Here is a 23,574-nt window from a genome sequence, read left to right as displayed (position 1 = left end):
GATTCAGCCTGCCCTGTGTTGATGGCATCCTTGCTTTCCAATCATATTCCTCCTTCTATGTCTGCCTCAACCTCCCCTATTCGACTAGTGCTGCAAGGATAGACTTCTGGTGGAAGTATTTCTTCTAAGGAATATCACGGTCTGTAGCATTGTCACATCCAGAATGTGCTTTGGAATCATATCATCATAACACGAGCATATTTGCTTTAGGATATTTGTTAAGCTGGACACTTACTTATTTACATGCTTTGAATTAGTCCTGGCACGAAGACCCATCATTATTGTACACACTCTGCCATTTCCCCTTCTTATTGTCTTATTTTTTTCTTATTGTCTTATTTCTTTTCTGTGAGGTAATTAATCAAAGATGGAAAATTGACCTTTTGAAAAAAAAAAAAGATTATGAAGATTGGTCTTGTGTATAAGGAAGGGAAGGCCCAGGTATAGGTCAATAGTTAAAAATCAAACAAAACAAAACAAAACAAAAAAACAAAAAAACACATCAGCAATTCTTCAAAGCTATTGACAATGGGAAATATGAGATTATAGGCCCCCTTAAGGTTCAAAATGACAGATTCCAATTAGAAATACCCACTTTCCTCTAGGGTGAGGGTTTATAAGCATGTCCATTTCATATTTGTGATTGAGGATGTCTCAAACACAGCTTGTCACCGGGAGGGGCTTATTTGGACTCTTGAACCCGAGCCAGTGTATCAAGCCCATCCCGTGCCTGCTTTTCCTGAAGCTGTGGGATCCCTCCCTTTCTGTGCCAGACCACGAGAGGAGATAGTGCGGGCAGCCGGGGCCAGGCAAGGCTGCTATCAGCGGGGCCAGGCGAGGCAGGGCAGGCCATGGCCTCGGGGCCTGTCGGGGAGCGGCTGCTGGAAGAGGCGATCCTGCAGGACCCGGTCAGCGTCGAGTGCGGCCACAGTTTCTGCCTCAGGTGCATCTCCGAGTTCTGCGAGAAGTCCGACAGCGCCCAGGGCGGCGTCTACGCCTGCCCGCAGTGCCGCGGCCGCTTCTGCAGGGAGAGCTTCCGGCCCAACAGGCAGCTGGCCAGCCTGGTGGACAGCGTGCGGCAGCTGGGGCTGGGCGCGGGGCGCGCGGGGACGCGCCTGTGCGCGCTGCACGGCGAGGAGCTGAGCCACTTCTGCGAGGAGGACCAGGAGGCGCTCTGCTGGATCTGCGACACCACCCCCGAGCACCGGAGCCACCGCATCACGCCTCTGCAGGAGGCCGCCAGAGCCTACCAGGTGAGAGCTGCGTCCTAAGCGCCGCGCGCGTGGAGAGGCCTCATTCCGGATCTCGACGTGAGGCTTTGACCGAGGAGCAGGCAGAGCCGGAGATGTTAACTTGCCCAGAGAAACAGAGGCAAACGAGAGAGCACCCAGTGTCCTGTAACTCCCACCCTCTGCTCACTGCCTGCCTCCCCATCTCCTGAGAACTCACCCTCAGGTTGGAACCTCTTGCTTCTGGTCCCGGTGATCCCCCTTTGGGATCCCTGCTCAGGCTCCCACATTCTTTAAGACGAGCTCTTCCAGAAAGCCTTGTGCTGTCATTTATTTATTGTTTAAGAATTTATTATAATGGACTTCCCCCAAAGAGAGGGAAGTGGAGAGGGTGGGGAACATGCAGGGGACACGGGCACGATGACATGGCCAGAGCCACAGCTTCTCTCGTGAAGAAGGGAAATGAAAAGAAAAGGCCATCGCTGGTTAGGGTTAGGGTTAGGATTCAGGTTAGGGTTAGGGTTGGGGATGCAGATGCCTGCTCTTGTTCCATCTGAAAGGGGGCCTAGATCCTATGGGCTGGACTGATGAAAATGTCTTGCTGTTGCATTCACTTCTGTGTACTTATCTTGATTTGCAATGTTAAAACTCAAGTTTCACTTAATGAGCTGTGAAACTGGTATGGTGCTTATTTTTGTAACTGAGTAAATTACATGCTTCATTTCCCTCTATATACAAATCTCTTTTTAAACATTTTTCTTTATTTTAAAAGAAGCTTTAGATTACATATATGTTACATCAAAAATACAGGGGATTCTCATATATACCCCCCATCCCCATCTGATATTTTGTCCCATTAAATGTTTCCTTACTATGATACATTTATTACAATTGATGAACACATATTGAAACTTTGCTACTAACCGTGGTGTCTAGTTTACATTATGGTTTAAACTATGTATTGCCAAATTTTATAGGATTTGACAAAATGTATAACATCTGTCATTGTAATATCATGCAGCATAATCCCAATGTACTCAAAATGCCCCATGTTACACCTATTCTTCCCTCTACATCCCATCAGTAACTCTTGTGACCACTACCTTGAAATCAACGTTACAAGTTCTTCCATTACTTAAATAATAAGTTTAATTTATTCCTTCATTGCACTCCCCCCTTATCTGTATTCATTCTTCAATCTTGATGATTTTTTGATGGTGATGTCCACATTGCTTCCATTTGAGAGGGGGCTTAGATGCCATTTGTCAGATGAATGTAACTGGGTCTTGCTTGAAGTGTAGATATAACTGTTTTGTGGATGGACATTGTCCATCTTCATCCTTTTGTAGTTGTCCTGGGTGAGTCCATTGAACTGGAGAGTAGGTGTTGGGTGCAACCCTGCTGAGATTCAGGAATCAACCAGTATATGAACAGCCATACGATTTAAGTCACTGGGACACAAATTTAATGAGTGTAGTGCTAATTATAGGTTGAACTCAAAGGGGCAGAAGAACTATACATAGGGATTTCATAAATGTTCCACTGGGGAGATAGGTTAACATATATCCAAAGGTAAGGCCCACCAATGGGGAGTCAGTTTCCTGTGATTGTCTGAGGCACTTTTTACCATGGCATAAATATAAACTCTAGAAAGAACTCTTGGCTCACTTTAAAATCTCTGTTCTTAAAAACCCATTCGCATTTCTTATATTTCCCATTTTGGTCATGGTCTTTCTACAAAGACATCACTTATTGTCATTTGGTAATAATCCCTTGATTCCAGGGAGGTTCATCCCTGGGAATTGTCATGTCTCATAATGGAAGGAAAGCAGCGAGTTTAAATGATGAGTTTGGCTGAGAGATAGGCCACATTTGAGCAACTAGGTCACTTTCAGGAGATAAATTTTAGGAAACATAAACTACTAGGCTATATTTCAATTTCACAAGATCAAGGTTCATAAGTACAAGCATCAAGATCAAGGGCCTGCCATATTAGTCTGTTCTCATTTGCTATACTCTGGCCACGTACCCTATAGATTTTTGCCACTCTATTAGAGAATGTAGCATGACTCCCAATGATGAAAATTCAATATTCTTTCAGTTACTCTGTGGGTCTCCACCCACTGATACAAAACCCATGATCACATGAACACATTCATATTCCATAGAGCCATGCTCCAGGTGTACACTTCCCCTTAAATTCCCTCATCATTGACACCCTCCTGAATTAGTAATTTTCCCCTGCCATAGTTGCAACCAATCTGCAATCAGTAACATCCCCAAAACTAAGGCAATAATAATAATTATAATTATAATTATTATAATAATAATAATTATTATTATTAAGAAAAAATAAAATAAATCATTTTGTTCCTTTCATAACTATAAGATCTGCTTTTTATGTATATTGAAAATTTCTCCCCTCTCATTTCTATTTCCCACTTTATTTTCAAAGCAGCTTAGGTTTCATATAGGCAAATAGAAAATATCAGGGATGCTCTTATACCCCACCTGTCCTCCTCTCACATTTTCCACTATTAATAACATTTTACATGCGTATGATGCATGTGTTACTACTTATGTACAAGTATTGAAACATTAGTACTAACCAACAGCAGTGGGTTTACATTGTGGTTTTTATGTTGCAATATACAATTTTAAAGGCTTTGACAAAATGGATAATGGTCAATATCTATCATTGAAAGATCATGCAGAACAATTCCAATGCCCTAAAAATGCTCTGTGTTCCAGGGAATCTTCCCTCCTTCACTCCTCTGAAACAATGGTAACACTAGGCTTCAAGTTTTGAAGATTAAATTTCATAGTTACATGCATTAATATTGAGGGCTAGAAAAATTGGTCTGTTTTGTTTTATAAGGGACTGTCTTTGTTCTTTTTATTTATTTTTAATTGCATTTTTTGAAGATTCCTAGATCACAGAAAAAGGTAACATTAAAAAAATATAAGAGATTCTCATATACCCTCCCACCCAGCTCCCACTCTTCCCATATCAACAATCGCTTCCATCACTGTGGCACATTCAATGCATTTGGTGAATACATTTTGAAGCACTCCTGCACCACATGGACAATAGTTTACATGGTAGTTTACACTCTCCCCTAGTACATTCAGTGGGTTATGGGAGGCCATATAATGTCCAGCATCTGTTTCTGCAATATCATTAAGGAAAACTCCAAGTCCTGAAAATATCCCCACATCACATCTCTTCTTCCCTCTCTCTGCCCTCAGCAACTATGGTGACTACTTTCTCCATATCAGTGCTACAATTTCCTCCATTACTTGTAACAATAGTTCTATAATAGAACACCAGTAAATCCACTCTAATCCATATTTTATTCCTCCATTCTCTGGAGCCTAAGATGGTGATGTCCACTCCACCTTTATATCAAGAGGGGGCTTAGATCCCACATGGTTGTTGGATGTGATTCTCCTGCTTACCCTTGTAGGCACTCTCGGTTGCCTGGTGTGGTGGTTGACCATCTTCATGAGGTTCTTGCCCCTTTATTTGTGAACAAAGCAGGACTCTCCAGGATGGGAGTTAAATATATATATATATATTTATTGCTTGGGTCTCCACCCACTGAGATAACACACTATGATAAAATGAAACATATATATTCCACTGAAGCACACCCCAGATGAGGACTTTCCCAAACATGCTTTTCCCCATTTCCCCCACAACTGATGTCCTGCAGCAGTTATCCTTCAGTGACATATTTGCTGAAAGATTCCCACCATTGTAGTTTCAACCACAAACCTATACCTACAAAGAGATCACTTGCTGCTTCCACCAGCACTCCCCCCAGTTCCATGGATACTGCAACACACCCTCCCACACTGCTAACCCTCACATTCCATCACGTTTGACCTAACTCCAATCCCTGCACCACCATCACCCTCTTCCATGGCCAAACTTCCCTCTTTTCATACATTTTACCCATATTGAGCATAATAACACCACACTCCCTTTTTGACTTCTTATACCCTATATTCCAGAATCTAGCTCAATGAGTCTGCTATACTTAGGTTAATTCTGTGAGGCCATTCAATATTTGTCCTTTAGAGACTGGCTTACTTCATATAACATAATGTCTGCAAAATTCATTCATGTTGTTATGTGTGTCAATATTTGATTCCTTCTTAGAGCTGAGTAATATTCCTGTGTATGCATGTACCACAATTTACTTATTCATTCATCATTTGGTGGACTCTTGGGTTGCTTCCAACTTTTGGCAATTGTGAATAATGCTTAAATGAACAGTGGTGTGCATATATCTGTTCACATCCCTGCTTTCAATTCCTCTGGGTATATACCCAGCAGTGGGAGTGCTGGATCATATGACAGTTCTATATTTAGCTTCCTGAGGAACCACCAAACCATTCTTCAAAATGGCTTCACAATTATGCAATTATTCTGCATTCCCATCAGCAGTGGATGAGGATTTCCTCACCCAAATTCCTTCCATTTGTAGCTCTCTGTTTGTTTTTTAAATTTTTAACTGCTGCCAGTCTAATTGTTTAAGATTATGTCTTATATTAATTTCGATTTGCATTTCCCTAGTACCTAGTTATGTTGAACTTCTTTCGTGTGATTTTTAGCCATTTACAATAACTCTTTGAAAAGGCACATATTCCAACATGTGCCCATTTTTTAAAATGCGTGGATTTTATATTTTTGGGATGTAGGATTTCTTTATATATGCTGGATATTGGAACTTTATCAGCTAAGTTTTTTCAAAACATTTTCTCCCATTGAATTGGCTACCTTTTCTTGACAAACTCCTTTGAATTGCAAAAGGTTTTAATTTCTCAAGAGATACTGGGAATTGAACCTGGGACCTCCTACATGTGAGGTACTGTACTCAGTCACTTAACTACACCAGTTCCACAAAAGATTTTTAATTTTGAGGAGGTCTGGTCCCATTTATTTTTTTATTTTTTCATTGCTCATGCTTTATATGGAAAGTTTATGAAACTATTTCCTCCTAAAAATTCTCATAGATATTTCCTTACATTATCTTCTAGGAGTTTTGAAAATTGGTTCTATATTTAGGTCTTTAATCCATCATGAGTTAATTTTTGTATAGAGCATCAGGGAGTGATCATCTCTCCTTCTTTTGATATGGATATACAATTCCCTTATTGAAAAGACTGTTCTGTACCAGGTGTGTGGGTGTGGTGACCTTGTTGAATATCAGTTGACTTTTTATAAGAGGATTTATATCAGAATTCTCAATTCAATTCCATTGGTCTCTATCTCTATGCCTTGTGGCAATATCATAGAAATTGGGCTCCTGTAGCTTTGTAATATGCTTTTAAATCATGTATTACAATTCATCCATTTCTGTTTTTTATTTTCAGTGTGTTTTTGGGTATTCAAGTCCTTTGGTCTTCCACATAATTTTCTTAATTGGCTTTTCCAATTTAATAAAATATGCTGTTTTAATTTTTATTGGGATTGTGTTAAATCTGTAAATCGATTTGGTTAGGATAGACATCTTTATGGTGTTTAGTCTATAAATTACACTTTGCACTGTACAATTTCAAAGTTTTAACAAAATGCATAATGGCCTGCATCCACCATTGCATTATTATATAGAACAATTTTAAGAAACATAAACTACTAGGCTATATTTCAGTTTCACAAGATCAAGGTTCATAAGTACAAGCATCAAGATCAAGGGCCTGCCATATTAGTCTGTTCTCATTTGCTATACTCTGGCCACGTACCCTATAGATTTTTGCCACTCTATTAGAGAATGTAGCATGACTCCCAATGATGAAAATTCAATATTCTTTCAGTTACTCTGTGGGTCTCCACCCACTGATACAAAACCCATGATCACATGAACACATTCATATTCCATAGAGCCATGCTTCACTGCTTGAAGAGAAAGTTCACTGATGCTGTGTGTCAATGGTGGAGCATGCCTCTATGGAATACAACTTGGAATTGTCCTGAATGACATTGCAGGAACAAATGCAGGACACTTTATATCCTGCCATAACGCATTGAATGTCCTTAGAGAGAGTGAGAGTTACGATGTAAACTACAATCCATGCTCTGTAGAAGTGCTACAAAATGTATCCATCAAATGCAATGAATGTAACACACTAATGGAAGAAGTTGTTACTGTGGAAAAGTGGGGGAATGGGACATTTGGGAATCCCCTATATTTTTAATGTAACATTTTTTGTGATCTATGTATCTTTTTAAAATAAAAAAATATAGTAAAATATACTTCCCATTGAATCTAGATAGATAACCAACCACACACTCCTTGCTAGTCTGCTTGGGTGTAGATTCTGATTAGGCCTAATATATTATTTACATATTTTGAAAATGAAGATTATATTTGAAAACTGATCAGTTCCTCTGGGTATGATTCCCTCTGTTTTAATTACACTCAGCTAAGATGTATTTTATTAAATTTTAATAATATAAGTTTCTATAACTGCAAGCTTTTATCCAAATAACTACCTTTTATAGAAACCACAATGTATTTCTGTTACTTTGCATAAGCACTTCATTGGTTAACTTATACACAATTTGGTACCAAGACAATGGGGTACAGTCTGATACAAATACCAAAATGCTGGAATGATTTTATAAGCGAGTAAGGGACTTTTTTTTTTTTTTGAGAAATTGTGAGAAACTTGATTTGCTTTGAAGATACTGCTGATAAGAATATGATGCTATAGAGACCTTTGATGAAGACTTCGAAATAAGTAATTAAACTATTATTGAAAAGTGGAGGAAAGGAGATCCATGTGTTAAAGTTGCAGAGAACTTAGTAAGATTGCCTCTTAATATATGGAAGGCAGAATTTGAAAATGACAAGCCTTGATATTTAACTGAAGAGCTTTCCAAAGTAAACTTAGAGAATGTGGCTTGGCTTCTCCTTGCAGCTTATAGCAAAATACTAGATGATAAAGATAAACTGACAATGGAATTGTTGGGTGCAAAGGAAACAGAAACTAATTCTGGCCATTCCAAGGCTCTGGAAATCAATCCCTAGATGATAGTGCCCCATTTGAGGAATTAATGAAACTTGGAACTTGTTAAGACAGTTTCGAAAATGCAGTCATCCAGGGAAGACTTATGTAATGTGTGATTCTCTGATGGCTTGAATTCCTGCTTCCTGCATGCTAAATAAGGAAGCCTTTTGAGAGAGCTCTATGAACTAAACCACAGTTAGCCTGGAGTAAAAGGGTCATGAAATGGAGAGAGGGAAGGGAAAACAGTTTTAAGAGGAAAACCATGGAACCTTAAGTTTGGAATTCAGACACCTTCTTTGTTCAAGAAAACCTCACCCATGTGTACAGAGAGGATGAGTTTGCTGTGGTATTTGAAGTGGGTGGATATACCAGCCCACTGTTCAGGAAGTGTTTTGCTACCCTAGGTTACAGAGGGCATGGAGCACATTCCCCAAGGGATATGGTGAATGGGTCAATAACCCAGTGCTCTGTAAGGGCTAGCCCTGTTTCCCATAACTCAGGGAATATGATATTGACACCCCATAATTCCCATAGATTAGGGAAGGCCAGGTCATCATTTCACTTTTCTGAAGAGAATGAGTCTGCATGACAGAGATTATGGAGAAATTTGCTCAACTCACTGTACTGAGGGTTGAGACTCTACCTCAGAAATTGGTTAAACTGTGGCCATCACTGCAACATTCTTGGAGAATGAGGTCTGGAGCTTGGGCACCACCCAGATGTTTGATGAGATAGAAATCAAGAACATGGCCATTGGGCAGGACTGTGGAAAGGGTGGGTCCCCATGAGGCCCCAAAGAGAAGAAATCATCATCATAAGACTGGCTTTCTTATTTTGAAATCTAATTGTGTATGCCCTGAAAGTCTTCAAAACAGTTGGGGACAAATGCTACATGTTTTCCTCTGAAATTTTCTTTATTGAAATACAAATGTGTTTCCTGTGTCTGTCATTGAGCACATAAATATAAATATGAAATACATTTTTGTACAAATAAACGTTTCATAATATCTACTATAAGAGCAATTTAGAATGAATAGCACATGATGGTAAAATGGGACCTGAAACAATTGTCTCATGAGATAGCATACAAAAACTTAAACAGTAGAAAGAAACAGATTTTATACAGAAACACACACACATACACATAATAAAAAAGCAAGCACACAAATAAAGACTATTGATGATAATAAATTCAGAATATATTCTGTTTGGAAAAATTACAGAAATGAAACTCCAACAGAGAAATATAGTGGTGCTTCATTATTTTATGATATTATACTTTGTTTTGCCCTCCGAAATGCTGATGTATTTTTATCATAACATTTGGAAATATTGCATACTGTAACACTCTCCCTGAACAGTGGGCTAGAACATCCACACTCTTCAAACACCAGGGCAAACTCACCCTCTCCATACACAAATGTGGGGTTCCTCTCTTGGCCACAAAGATGTCTTTTTTCCAACAAATCAAAATTTTAATATGTATCAAGAAAGCATACAATCCATCCATACTGTACAAACATGTCATTTGTTATAATCACATATTTGTGAATTCATCACTTCAGTCATTTTTAGAATGACTTTATTATGTCATTCATTATGTCAATCATTATGTCAATAAAATGATTATGTCAATCATTTTTAGAATGATTTTATTATGTCAATAATAATAATAATAATAATAAACAGACAAACAAGAAAATTCTTCATGTTTCAATCTCTCTTTTTTGCTCCTGCTGTACATAACTTCTATTTGTGGCTATTCCTGCAAAATTATTTATTTATTTATTAAGCAGTTTTATTGAGATGTATTCATATACAATATGACCTTTTCAAAGTATATAATCAATAGACTTTAGTATAATCACAATGTTGAGTATTCATCATCATGCACACACAAAAAAATAGAACTATTTCAATACTCTAAAAAGAAAATCTCCACACCACTTAGCATGCCTTCCCTAGACCTAAATAACGATCAAATTTCATCTTCAGAGGCAGGACAAGATGGCATTAGAGTAAGTGCACCCACATTTTCTCTTTTACAAAAAAGTGGCTGAGTAGGGACAAAATCCTGCCTGAGTGATGTGTTTTGGGGAACCCACGAAGTGAGAGGTTTAAGGAAATTGATCTGGTGAGAGTGTGACGGGAAGAGTGACTGCTCAAGTTAAAACCGTGAGTTTCTGGCACTTGAGGCTGAAGCTGTGGGACAACCCCTCCCTTAGGGCAGGAAGTTGTGGCATTCCCTGAACCTCTCCTGTCACACAGCTGGAGGAGTCAAACTCCAGGAGTGAGAGGGTTTGGGTGAAGGGTGGATAGGGATCCACAAGTGTGTATTCAATTGTCTGGACCCCTCTTTTTGAGCTTTGAAGAGCATGCCAACTGGCTTGAAGAAAAATGAAGAAGAGGGGAGAGGCAAATCTGCTGAAGCAACCAGATTTACCTAATCACCCTGGGATAGGGAAAACTGGTCTAGGAGAAGGTGGAGCAAGGCAATTGACTGGTCCTGTGCAGCACATCTGGGGGAGGGGACTTTGGAAAGTGCTTGGTAAACCTTGAGGAGCATATTTGGGGTTCCCAGCCAACTATTCATGCACTTTTTCAGGGAGACTGTCATTTTTTTCTGCAGTGGGTTTGTTCTCCAGGGTCCAATTTGAATTTCAGAGGAGAGCTCTTGTGTGGGCTTCCTGCTGCCCTGGGAAAGAGGGAAGGGGGAAATGGAGAAAGGAAGGACAGATTCTTAATCAGTTTGTTCAGTTGCAAGGTGTCAATCCTACCCAGGGAAGGGGAATTTTTTTGAGGGACAGGTTGACCCAAGAGGGAGAGTTTGGCTCAGTGGAGGAGTTTTATTTTATATGTGCAAGGTCTCTGACTCAGTTCCTAGCTCCTCTTAGACTAGTGACACACTGGGATATTAAATATATAGCTGATATATTGGAACAGGAAAACATAGACATTGTCCTTATATTAGCTTCCCCTGGGTCTATTATTTTTCCTAAAAAAAACAAAAAACAAAAAAATTTGTTACATAATTTAACTTAGTTGACTCACTAAAACCCACTTCAAGAGCTGCAGTGAGAAAGGTGCAGTGTAATTGATTAACACCCGGAGCCTGACAAGCTCCACAGGAGCTTAAGAGGGAAGTCTTGTTTTTCTTACTGTTTAGTTGACTCCTTGCATCAGGACTTGTCTATTTTTTTTTCCTTGTCTTTCCTTCCTCTTTATCCCCTCACCTTTTAATTTTCAATTAGGTGCTGCTGGCTTGTTTCTTGCATGCTGTGCTTCTGCTTCCCTGATCTCCTCTTTTCTGTGCATACTGATTTTGGTTACCAACACTATCACTTTTCCATCCTACATCTTTCTATCTTCCACCTTCTGTTGTTGCTCTTACATTCTGCCTCCTTTGTTTAGCCCACAATTATTCTGGCATTTTATTTCTAACACTAATATTCTGTTCTCTACCTTTTATTAACTATTTACCTTATTGTCCTTTCTTTTTTCATTCCTTCTCTTCTGATCATGTGGCCTTTTCATTCATACTATAATTTTATCTTTATTCAGTTTCCTGTTTCATTGTAGATACTCCTGATTTTTTATTCCTATAACTCTATAATGCTTACATGAGCTTAATATTCATTCTCCTAGGACTTACATGGTTCTTCTGATAACAATTACTGTCAATACTACTATTATACTTTTTTCTTACCTCTTTTGCTTTCCCTGGCCCTACTTATTCCTTCAAGTAAACTTAGATAACAGGGAATTGTGATAAGAAGAACAAAATGTCAAAGAGAAAACTTACACACACAAAAAATGCAATTAAATAAAATTTGAGACTAGAGAGAGAAGCCAATCAACTGAACAAGCCCATCAAGATAAAAATATGACCAGTCAGCAACAAAAAACAATGAACAATACCAATAATCAGGAAGACATTGCCCAGCCCAATGAACAAACTAAAAACCAGGAAGAGGAGCAGAACATCAAACAACTAATCAAAGCTATCCAAACAAATGTCATGGAGAAACTTAATGAAATGAAAGGATTAAGGATATTTAAAACACACACACACACACTTTGAGAGCATACTGAAGAAATTGTAAACATACACTAAAAGATAATGGATATGATGATGATGATTGGCATAATCAAAGAAATAAAAAATACACTCTCAGCAAATACCAGCAGATTTGGAGAGGCAGAGGGAAGAATTAGTGATGTGGAAGACAAGACATCTAAATCAAACAGTTTTTAGAATTGATAGGTAAAATATAGAAAAAATCTAGCAGGAAATGAAGGATTTGAATGCCAATGCAAAATGCTTAAACATCCACTATAGGCATCCAGAGGGAGAAGAGAAGAAAACGGGGACAGAAGGAGGGTTGGAGGAAATAATCACTGAAAATTTCCCCAACCTATTGAGGGAGATGGATGTGCATGGCCAGAAAGTGCAGTGCACCTCAAACAGTATAAATCCCAACAGGTCTACTCCAAAACTTATATTTGTCTATATACCAATGATCAAGAAAAAGAGAAAATACTGAATGCAGCAAGAAAAAATAGAACCATCACCTACAAGTGAATTTCAATAAGATTACATGCTGATTTCTCATCTGAAATCATGGAGACTAGAAGGCACTGGTCTGTCATAGTCAAGGTACTAAAAGAAAAAAAAAAAATTCCAGCCAAGAATAATCTATCCAGCAAAAATGGCATTCAAAAATGGTGGAGAGTTCAAAATATTCACAGATAAAGAGAAACTAAGAGAGTATGCCAATAAGAAACTGGTACTTCAAGAAATACTGAAATAAGTTCTGCAGGAGGAAAAAAAAAAAACAGGAGTGGCTGAGTTGGAGGAGACTGCAAGAACAACTAAAAAGACAAAAAGAGAAATAAAAACAAGATATGACATACCCAAATCTAAAGAAAATATGGCTAATGTAAGTAATTCCTTGAGATTAATAATACTAAATGTTAATGGATTAAACTCACCTATGAAGACACGGATTGGCAGAATGGATAAAGCAATATGATCCATCTATATGCTGTCTAAAAGAACCCACCTTAGACCAAGGGATTCAAGGAGGTTGAAAGTGAAGAGCTGGAAAACAATGTTACAAGCAAACAATAACCAAAAAAGGGCAGGGGTGGCTATACTAATATTGGACAAAGTAGACTTTTAATGCAAAACTATTGTGAGTGATGAAGACGGACGCTACATATTAGTCACAGGGGTAATTTTTCAAGAAGAAAGAATAATCTTAAGCGTTTATGCACCTAAACATGAGGCCTCAAAATACATGAGACAAGCATTAGAAAACCTAAGTGGAAGAACAGATACCTCTACAATCATAGTGGGAGATTTAAATGCACTATTATTGATATTAGACACAACATTTCAACAGAGAATCAATAAAGAAACAAAGACTTTGAATAATATATTAGAAGATTTAGACCAAATAGAAATATACAGAATAATACACCCAAATACAGGAGGATATACATTTTTCTAAAATGCATATGCATCATTCTCCAAACACATGCTAGGCCATAGAAATACTCTATGAATTCATAAATTTTGAAATAGTCTTACAAAATAATTTCTCTGACCACAGTTAAATGAAGCTAGAAATCTGCAAGGGCCAGTGAACCAGATTAGGAAAAAATATATGGAAGTTAAGCAACACACCCTTAGACAAACAGTGGGTCAAGGAAGGAATCTCAAAAGAAAATCAGTAACTACCTTGAAACAAATGAAAATGACAACACATCATATTGAAACTTATAGGATACAGCAAAAGCTGTACAGAGGGAAATTCATAATTATAAATTCATATATCAAAAATGCAAGAAGAGCTAAAATTGAAGACCAAACAGCACACATGGGGGTAAAAAAGCAAACAAACTGACACCAATGGGAGAAGAAAGAAAGAAATAACAAAGATCAGAGCAGAACTACATGAAATAGAAAATAAGAAAGTACTAGAAAAAATAAACAAAACAAATAGCTGTTTATTTAAAATAAATAAAACTGACAAACCCTTAGCTAGACAAACAAAGAAAAAATGAGAGAAGATGCAAATACACAAAATAAGAAATGAGAAAGGGGATATCACCACTGATCACACGGAGATAGAGTATCATAAAAGAATACTTTGAAAAGGTACATGCCAAGAAAAAGGATAGTTTCGAGGAAATGGACAAATTCCTAGAAACAGATAAGCAGGCAACATTGATGAAAGAAGCCATTGATGATCTCAACAAACCAATCACAAGTAAAAAAGAGACAGAAACAGTCAATAAAAACCTCCCAACTAAGAAGAGCCCTGGGAAAGAAAGAACTAACAGCAATCTTGCTTAAACTCTTCCAAAGACAGATTGAAAAAGAAAAATGAAATTGGAGGAATCACACTACCTGACTTTAAATCATATTACATAGCTATAATTTCAAAATGGAATGATATTGGCACAAGGATAGACACACTGACCAATGGAACTGAATTGAGAGTTCAGGTATAGATCTTCACATATACATTCATTTGATATTCAACAAGGCTACCAACCCCATTCAACTGGGAGAGAACGGCGTTTTCAACAAAAGATACTTGGAGAATTAGATATCCATAAGTAAAAGAATGATGGAGGAATACCATTTCACACTTCATACAAAAGTCAACTCAAGATGGATCAAAGATCTAAATACAAGAACCAAGGCCAGAAAGGCCTTGGAAGACAATGTAGGGAAGCATCCATAGGACCTTCTAATAGGAAATGGCTCCATGAATTTCACACCCAGTGCTTGAGCAGTGAAAGAAATAATAGATAAACGGGACTACCTCAAAATTAAAGCCTCAAGGGGGTTTATCAAGAAAGTGAAAAGACAGCCTACACAATGGGAGAAAATATTTTGTAACCGCGTATCTGATAGGGCCCTAATATCCAGCACAAATAAAGAAATCCTATATCTTGAAAATAAGAGACAATCCATTTAAAAAATGGACAAGAGATTTGAACAGACAAGTCTCCAAAGAAGTAATACAAATGGATATAAATCACATGAAAAGATGCTGAACATCATTAGCTATTAGGGAAATGCAAATCCAAACTACAATGAGTTACCATGTTACACACATTAGACTGGCAGCTATTAAAAAAAGCAGAGGACTACAGGTGATGGGGAGGAAGTGGAGGAATGAGAACACTCATCCACTCCTGGTGGGAATGTAGAAGGATCCAGCCATTGTTAAAAAACTACCTATAGATTTGCCATATGGCCCTGCAATTCCACTGCTGGGTATATACCCAAAAGAACTGAAAAGTAGGACACAAACTGATACATGCACACCAGTGTTCATAGTGGCATTATCACTTTTGTCAAAAGTTGGAATCAACCCAAATGCTCATCAACAGATTAAACAAATTGTAGTATATACATAAAATAGAATACTATTCAGTTGTAAGAAGGATGAGTACTAACACATGAGATAGCATGGGTGAATCTTGAGGACCTTATGTTTAGTGAAGCAAGACAGGCACTGAAGGGAAAATACTACAATATCTCTCTGATATTTAAGCAAATCAAGCTGTCTCAGAAAGATAGAGAATATAAGATAGGCTTACAGGAAATATGGGGGGAGAGGAAGGTTTTGAGCCAATGCCCAAATGATCAAAATATATGATAAATGGCAGATGGGGTTCACTGCCATGTCAGATGGCCTTTCTTTGGAGCTGGTGTTTCTGCGTGATAAAACTGGACTCAGATGGGATCTCTTTTCATAAGACTTTCATGCTACTTTATTGGAATTGCAGTTGGTGTTGGGGTTTAAGATATATTTAAAGAATTTGAATCTCTGGCCTGACAGTGTGATGGCCGGGCCCTGAGCCTCGGCAGACTCCAGCTCCTACAATCTGATTTATTGGACTCACCTCACTCAGCTAAGATGGAGTTGAAGAAGGATGGCCGCCACACCATGGAGCCTAGAGTGCCTACAACTGAGAGCAGGGGGATTGTATCCAGTATCCATGTGGAATCTGAGTCTTCTCTTGACAGGGAGGTGCAACGGACACAGCCAATCCAAGGTCCACAGAGAAAAGTTGGCTTTGGAATGGGAAAAGTGGACATGGTGGCTAATGGGTGTGGGGAGTGGCAGGAGGAGATGAGAAGTGGGGGCGCCTTTGGGACTTGGGGTTGCACTGGATGGTGCTTCAGGGGCAATCACCGGACGTTGTGGGTCCTCCCAGGGCCCACTGGATGGAGTGGGGAGAGTGTGGGACATGATGTGGACCGTTGACCATGGGGTGCAGAGATGCCCAGAGATGTACTTACCAGGTGCAATGGATGTGTCATGATGATGGGAGTGAGTGTTGCTGGGGGGGGAGTGGTGGGGTGGGGGTGGTGGGGTTGAATGGGACCTCATATTTTTTTTAATGTAATATTTTTACAAAATCAATAAAAAAAAACAAACCAAAATATATGATAAAGATTAGGTAAGTAGTTGTGCACTGAAGGGATAAGACAGGGGGCATGGGATGCTATTGGGAGGGGCTTTGCACTCTTGAGGGGGACTATGGTTGGGAAGATGGTTCAGATGGTCCATGGAATTTGGGGAAGGGTTTGGGGGGATTAGGTGAACATGGGAGTTTGTCGGGTACATGGTTGAAACTATAACGTTGAGAAAATTCTTTAGAAAATATAGTAAGTAAGGGTTACTTGTTTAAGGTGTTTCACGGGGGGCATCTGGCATAGGGTGCACCAGGGGCAGGCTTCTAGGCAATGTGAGTGTTTGTCTTGTCATTAGTATGTTCTGTCATTTTGTGGAGACCCAAACAATGAGCAGGAAGTTGTTGTACCCCCATCCTGGGGAGGCCTGATGTTCTCAAACGTAGGGAAGGGTGTCTCTCGAGAGGATGCATGACTCCCAATTGGGGAAGACAGACTAGTGTGTTAATCCCTCAGCATTGATGCAAGTATCTATGGATCTGGTCTTCAAGCAGTGAAGCTTGGCTGTCATTGTGCACCCTGAGAAGAGGGGAAGAGAGGAATAGAATAGATGAAGAGGGGGTAAATGGAGGGCAGTGGAAATATTCCACAAGGTGATGCAACAATGGATATAGGCCATGCTAAATTTCACCAAAAATTTATAGAAGAATATAATCTAAAATGTAAACCATAATGGAATCATGTTTGGTTGCTATGATTCAATATTTATCCCCAGCTGTGGCAAATATAACATCCACATGTAAAAAGTTCATTGCTGGGGAAGGGGAAAATGGCTTGATATTGGACATATGGGAGTTTCTCCCATAGCGCATGTGTGAATTTTCTGTGATCCCAAAATTTTGAAGACACAATTAAAAATTTAAAAAATAGGTTGTGGATACTGAGGAAGGAATGGAAGAGATTACCTTGCTATTGTACATACAGAGCAACACCTATTACAGTGATTAAAGGTAAAATGTCAAAACAAAATTTTATGGTATTTTTCATTTTTAATACCCTGATATAATTTTTATTTTATTTTAGATTTTCTAAATTAGTGTGTATTCTATATCTAATCTTTAAACCTTTCATTACTTTTCATTTTCCTACTAATTGAATTTGGCTATGTATTAGGTTTCATTTTTGAAGAAGTTTTGGATCACAGAGGGATTCAATTATGGCAGGGGAGGAGCACTGGTGTACAATGTCATTCATGTAGAACACATGGTTGGGAGGGATTTCTTCAGGGCATGTATATAGTGTATATAAAAATGTTCAGATATTTGTTGGGTATTGTCTTAGTAGGTAGAGTTACACATGACAACTGAGGGAGTACTGAGTTCCTAGCCAGGGGAGCTCTGTCACATCCTACAATATAACATCAATAATCCCCCAAGTGCAAGGGCAAAGGCCAGTGAAGAAGGATGATCCAATGATGGGTCCTTGATAATGATGACCATATTTATGAGCCCTTGTGCTTGAAATTTCAACAAAGCCTAGAGAAGCAGGGTGCCTATGTTTTACCTCCTGAGAGCCTCCTTGTTGCTCAGATGTGGCCACTGTCTATGTCAAACTCAGATGCAAATATATTACCTTCCCCTCAGTGTGGGACATGACTCCCAGGGATTAGCCTCCCTTGAACCAAAGGATTACTACCAATCATCTAGATGCATCTAGAAAAATGCATCTAGAAAAATACCTTGGTGATGCATCTAGAAAAATACCTTGAATAAAAGGGGTAAATTGTAAAGACAAAGAGTTTACATGGCTAAGAGACTTCAAAATGAGTCAGGAGGTCATCAGAAGAATTACGCTTATGCACATCTCAGCAGAATCCCATAGATAGCCAAAGAAGATACAACCCCAGGTACTCATGCTCCTGACTGTTACAGAGACACATAGGATCTATGGTCATGGCAGATGGCTCTGGACATCAGTGCCTTGCCAGTGGGCCCTACTTTGGAATTTGTGCTCCAGAGTATGGAGTTGGACTCAGATGTGACCTTTCTACACATGCCTCTTCTATCATTTTTACTGAACCTGTGTTTGGCACTGGGGTTGATGTATCCTCAGAAGACTTGAATCTCTGAACTGACCATGTGCCAGCTGGGCCCTGAGCCTCAGAAAAGTCACAAGACCTATTCTATGGCTCATTGGAGTTCCCCAGGTCAGCTAACAGGGAAATGCAAATGGTCACCCACCACCAGGGATCTGAAAGTGTCTGTAACTGCAAGCAGGAGAATTGCATTCATCAGCTCTTTGGGATCTAGGCCCCCTTGCGGTCACCCCTCGGGCTGAAGTGTGGTTTGCTGGCCTGGCGGGGGAGCAGCCGCGGCAGGCCAAGCCGCTGCCCCCATAATAGGGTGGCTGGTCGGACTCACCGCCACCCCTGAAGGGAGCTCGGCATGGGCGCAGAGTGCCCTCGGGTCTCCCCTTCTCGGCAGCCATGCTTCCGCGGCCGCCCCTCCTCCCGGGTGGCACCACACAATGCCTGTGGGGCAGTACCCTTCTTCTTCTTTCTCCCTGCGCAGGCGCAGGGCGGAAAATTCCAGTCTGCCCTTTTCCCCTCCCCCAACAACAGCAACAGCCAGGCGTGGGTGGAAAAATCCAGTCTGCCCTTTTCCCTTCCCCTGACAGCAGCAACAGCCAGGCGTGGGTGGGAAACTCAAGTCTGCCCTTCACCCCAGCAACAGCAGCCACCAATCCCTAAACCCTGCCCCTTCCCCCAGCAACAGCGACAGCCAATCCCTAACCACCACCCCTCCCCCGTCCAGTACCGCCCACTGACCTTTTGCCGGCAACCAATCAGAACAGGGCGTGGCTTTGACCAATTAGCCTTCCCCAGCCCCTATAAAACTGTTGCCTCTCCCTCAATAAAGTGGACTTGCGTGTTTACCTTGTCTCCGCGGTAGTTCTTCTGCCGTGCGCCCTCCAGTCCTGAGAGCCCCTGACAAGGGCCTGGCCTCCCTTGTCCCCAGTTCGTCGCCTGCTTCTCCGGGCGACCCCTTCATCGCCGGCTTCGCCGGGCGACCATGTCAGCCGAACCGCGCAACCCCTTGTGAGACCGATCCCTCGTCTGCTGCCGGACCGACCCCTCGTCCCAAGTGGGACCGACCCCTCGTCCCAAGCGGGACCGACCCCTCGTCCAGAGCTGGACCGACCCCTCATCCGCAGCCAGACCCCACCTCTACCGACCTAGCAAGCCGCCGCACCCCCTCTTGATTTAGAGGTGGAGTGGACATCACCATCCCAGTGCCCACAGGATGAAAGAATAAAATATGGATTAGTGTGGACTACTTGTATTCTACTATAGAACTTTTGTGACTCTAGCAATGGAAGAAATTATGTCATTGATGTGGGAAGAGTGGTCACAGGAGTTGTTCAGGGCAGGCAGGTAAGAAAAGGTGTGACATGGGGGTATTTTCGGTACTTCGAGTTGTCCTGAATAATATTGCAGAGATAGATGCAGGATATTATATATTCTGTTATAACCCACTGAATTGACTGTGGGAGAGTGTAAACTACAATGTAAACTATAATCTATGCTGTGTAGCAGTGCTCCAAAATGTATGGAATGAATGTGCCACAATGAAAAAATAAAAGAAAAAAAGAATAGCATTACAATAGTCATAAATCATCAATTCATATGGGTTCTAGGTTAACTAGTTCCAGTATTGTCAAGTATTATTTGGCTTTTACACTATATATATATATGAAGATTGGTAATCATATATATTAATAAATATATATAATGTTTCAGTAAACATAAACATTTATTAAATCTATGTTGCAATATATCCCTTCTCAATTTATAATTTGAAAAATACACCTTTGGTGTTTCAGGTAGGTATCAGGTTTTCTTTAATCAAGGGAAGAATCATTTATTGTTAATTAATGTCAGTGAATATTTGTGTGTTTAATGCAGAGGTGCAGATGCTTTCAGGAAACTAAAGAACCTAGTACACTTGAGTAATAACAGAAAGTAAGCACTTCTTTTGGCATCAGCGATTTATACAGGTAGTAGAAATTACTTCCTTTTTCCATTTCATATTTATAGATATTTGCTCTCCAGACATGAAACATGAGCTTTTATGCATGAGCTTATGTCTGGATAAAGGAATGAATCACTGAAGGCAGGGAGATGGAAGAAGAGATGAGATGTGGGGGCATTTTTGGGACTTGGAGTTGTCCTAAATGATATTGCAGGGAAAGATGTTGGGCATTATATGCCCTGCCATAATCCACTGAATGTACTGGGGGAGAGTGTAAACTACAATGTAAACTATAATCCATGCTGAGCAGGAGTCCTCCAAAATGTATTCACTAAATGCAGTAGATGTGCCACAATGATTAAAGAGGTTGTTGATGCAGGATAAATGGGGGGTGTGGTGTGGAGTATGTGGAAACCTCTTATATTTTTTAATGCAACATTTTTTGTGATCTATGTATCTTAATAAAAAAGACACTGCAGTTGTCTAGGGTTTCTTTTTGTCATGGGGTCTAATAGGTCAATTTATTTAGCTTTTAATTTATGGATCAATGAACAACCTCAGAACATAGCATAACTTGCAGCTCAGATTAGCACTTTTCCCTGATCTTTCTCACTTATTAAACTATATCCTTGTTGAGTCATCTTTAATTATTAAATTTGCTAGTATTATACTTCAATCATGTGTTCTTCATACATTCAACAAGAAACATGTTTTCAAGTTCTTTAATATATTGGATTAGCATTATAATTCTTCATTCTCCTGTAGTATATAATGTATCTATACTTTTTGCATAGTCTCATGGTATGAGGAGTATACTTTCATGCTCCTTGACTTTTGACTGGTAATGTGTCTTGCTTTGGACAATAATACGCAGTGCTGTTTACTTAAGCATGGTCTTGAATCAAGTTTGTTCTTTTGCCCTTGTTTTAAATGAATAAACCTTGATGTAGACCAACCACAGAAAAACACTCCTTCTCTCTCTATATGACTCAGAATATGGCACATAACAGAGAGATGTCCAAGTCAACTAACAGACTTGCAAACTGAAAAATAAATACTTACCGTTATAATCATTGTGTTTTGGGGTGCTCTATTACGGTGTACAGCAACATTGTGGTGATAGGTGACTAATATATGAATTCAGTCAAAAGATATAAAAGCAAACACAGGGTTTTCTTAACTTCCAAGGGCTCATAGTTTATTTAAAAAGATATGAGTATAAAAATAACATAACAAACAAGATAAATTTTATAAAGAATTGTGAAGATACACAAGGGAACAAAGAATTGAAAATGTTCCATTCTGCTTTGTGAGGTCAGAAAAAAGTTGTCCATATGAGAAACAAATTGGACAATTTGGAAAAATAAATAATTGGACCAAAACTTTTAAAATCATTTCTTATGTGAGTTCTGGTCCTGCCGCTTTCACACACATGGGCAGGTATGCTTTTTTGGTCCAAGTATATATATTTTATCCACACCTCTGTATCCATGTTTCTGTCCTTGAAATCATTCTGCCATCATTTTGTCTCTTCTCTGTCCCTGTCAGTAATGGTTGACAGTGTTGCTGTTCATACTGATTATTTTAGATAGCAAAGGTCTGCCAATGCAAACTACCAGAAATTGTTGTCTTTTAAGGTGACCTGCAGGCCCAGCCTCTGTGGGACTTTTAACTTAGGCAATCCTCTCTCTGACATTGCAGAATAAAAAACATGCTGGTTCCATTTTTCCTTTGTATATTCTTGTGAGTTCATTTATATCATTCCCAGCAAGGGAGATGGAATTCATGCCTCACTGAGACAGTTGAATCAAAAGTCCTAAAGCAATCTTATCAAAGTACCTAATCTAAGGCCCCTTAACCTAATTCAGTTCAAAATGTATCACAATAAGAGGAGTAGATTTTATTACAATCATAATGTTTCTCTTATAAAATAATCTCAATATTCCACATTGTTTTGCAGAAAACTTGTCAGGTTTGCATTCATTTCAAGGGCCTCAAAAATATCAGATAACAGCACAGTTGACAGATACTTAGTGTATAACAGAATTTTAAATTCTGACTTAAATTTGTTCAACAGTAATTAAAAGGGGAAGATGGCAATGGACTAACAGGCAGGGAGTAATTGTTCTCACGGGGCAAAAGAGCCAAAAACTATTTGAGGGACCTGCTTTGAGGGTCAGTATACAGTGGTACACATCACAGGAGTGTGAAGAACAGAGAGATGAAGAAGCTAAAATGACGAATTGAGTTACCAAACCTCATGGTGGCCAAGAAAGACACCCTCCCCCAAAACCAATATATTAAGTTGGAGTAAAACACCTGGCTCACTGCAGCAGACTGAGAAGGGAACAGACATCTTCCTCCCTATCAGTTGATTCGACAGAAAATAGGGGGTGGTCAGTGATCTTTTCTTCAAAGCAAAGAAACTGAAAGAGAATAAAGAACAATTTGAAGTCCTACAAAGAAAATTAACAAATCTTATGGGAATGAAAGAAATGATGGATAAGATAAAAAATACATTGGAGGCACATGAAAACAGATTTTAATGGCTTGAAGATAGAATTAGTGCTTTCAAAGACAGAATATCTGATCCAGAATAGACAGTAGAACAAAAAGTAAAGAGAATGGAAAAATGGTACATGTCTCTGGGATTTGAATTACAATGCAAAATGCACAAACATACATTATTGGTGTACTAGAAGAAGAAGAGAATGGAAAAGAAACAGAAAGAATATTTGAGGAAATAATGACTGAAAAATTCCCAACCTTTATGAAGAATATAAATAACAATATCCAAGAAAGACAAAAAAATACTAAGCAGAATAAATCCAAATAGACTTACCCCAAGCCACCT

General features: G+C 39.3%; 1 protein-coding gene across 1 annotated transcript in view; it reads left to right on the top strand.

Moving 5' to 3' along the window:
* Positions 1–778: 778 nt before the first annotated feature.
* LOC131273640 (E3 ubiquitin-protein ligase TRIM58-like) overlaps positions 779–23,574 on the top strand; it is a 65,560-nt gene continuing 42,764 nt past the window's right edge. The window contains exon 1 of the mRNA XM_058277247.1: positions 779–1,253. Within this exon, the coding sequence (XP_058133230.1) occupies positions 852–1,253 (402 nt within the window). The 5' untranslated portion in view covers positions 779–851. The remainder of the gene's footprint in view (positions 1,254–23,574) is intronic.

Source organism: Dasypus novemcinctus, chromosome 16 (assembly GCF_030445035.2).
Source record: "Dasypus novemcinctus isolate mDasNov1 chromosome 16, mDasNov1.1.hap2, whole genome shotgun sequence".
In the NCBI taxonomy this organism is placed as follows: domain Eukaryota; kingdom Metazoa; phylum Chordata; class Mammalia; order Cingulata; family Dasypodidae; genus Dasypus; species Dasypus novemcinctus.
Note: the sequence above shows the minus strand (reverse complement) of the source record. Positions and strands in the feature narration are given on the sequence as shown.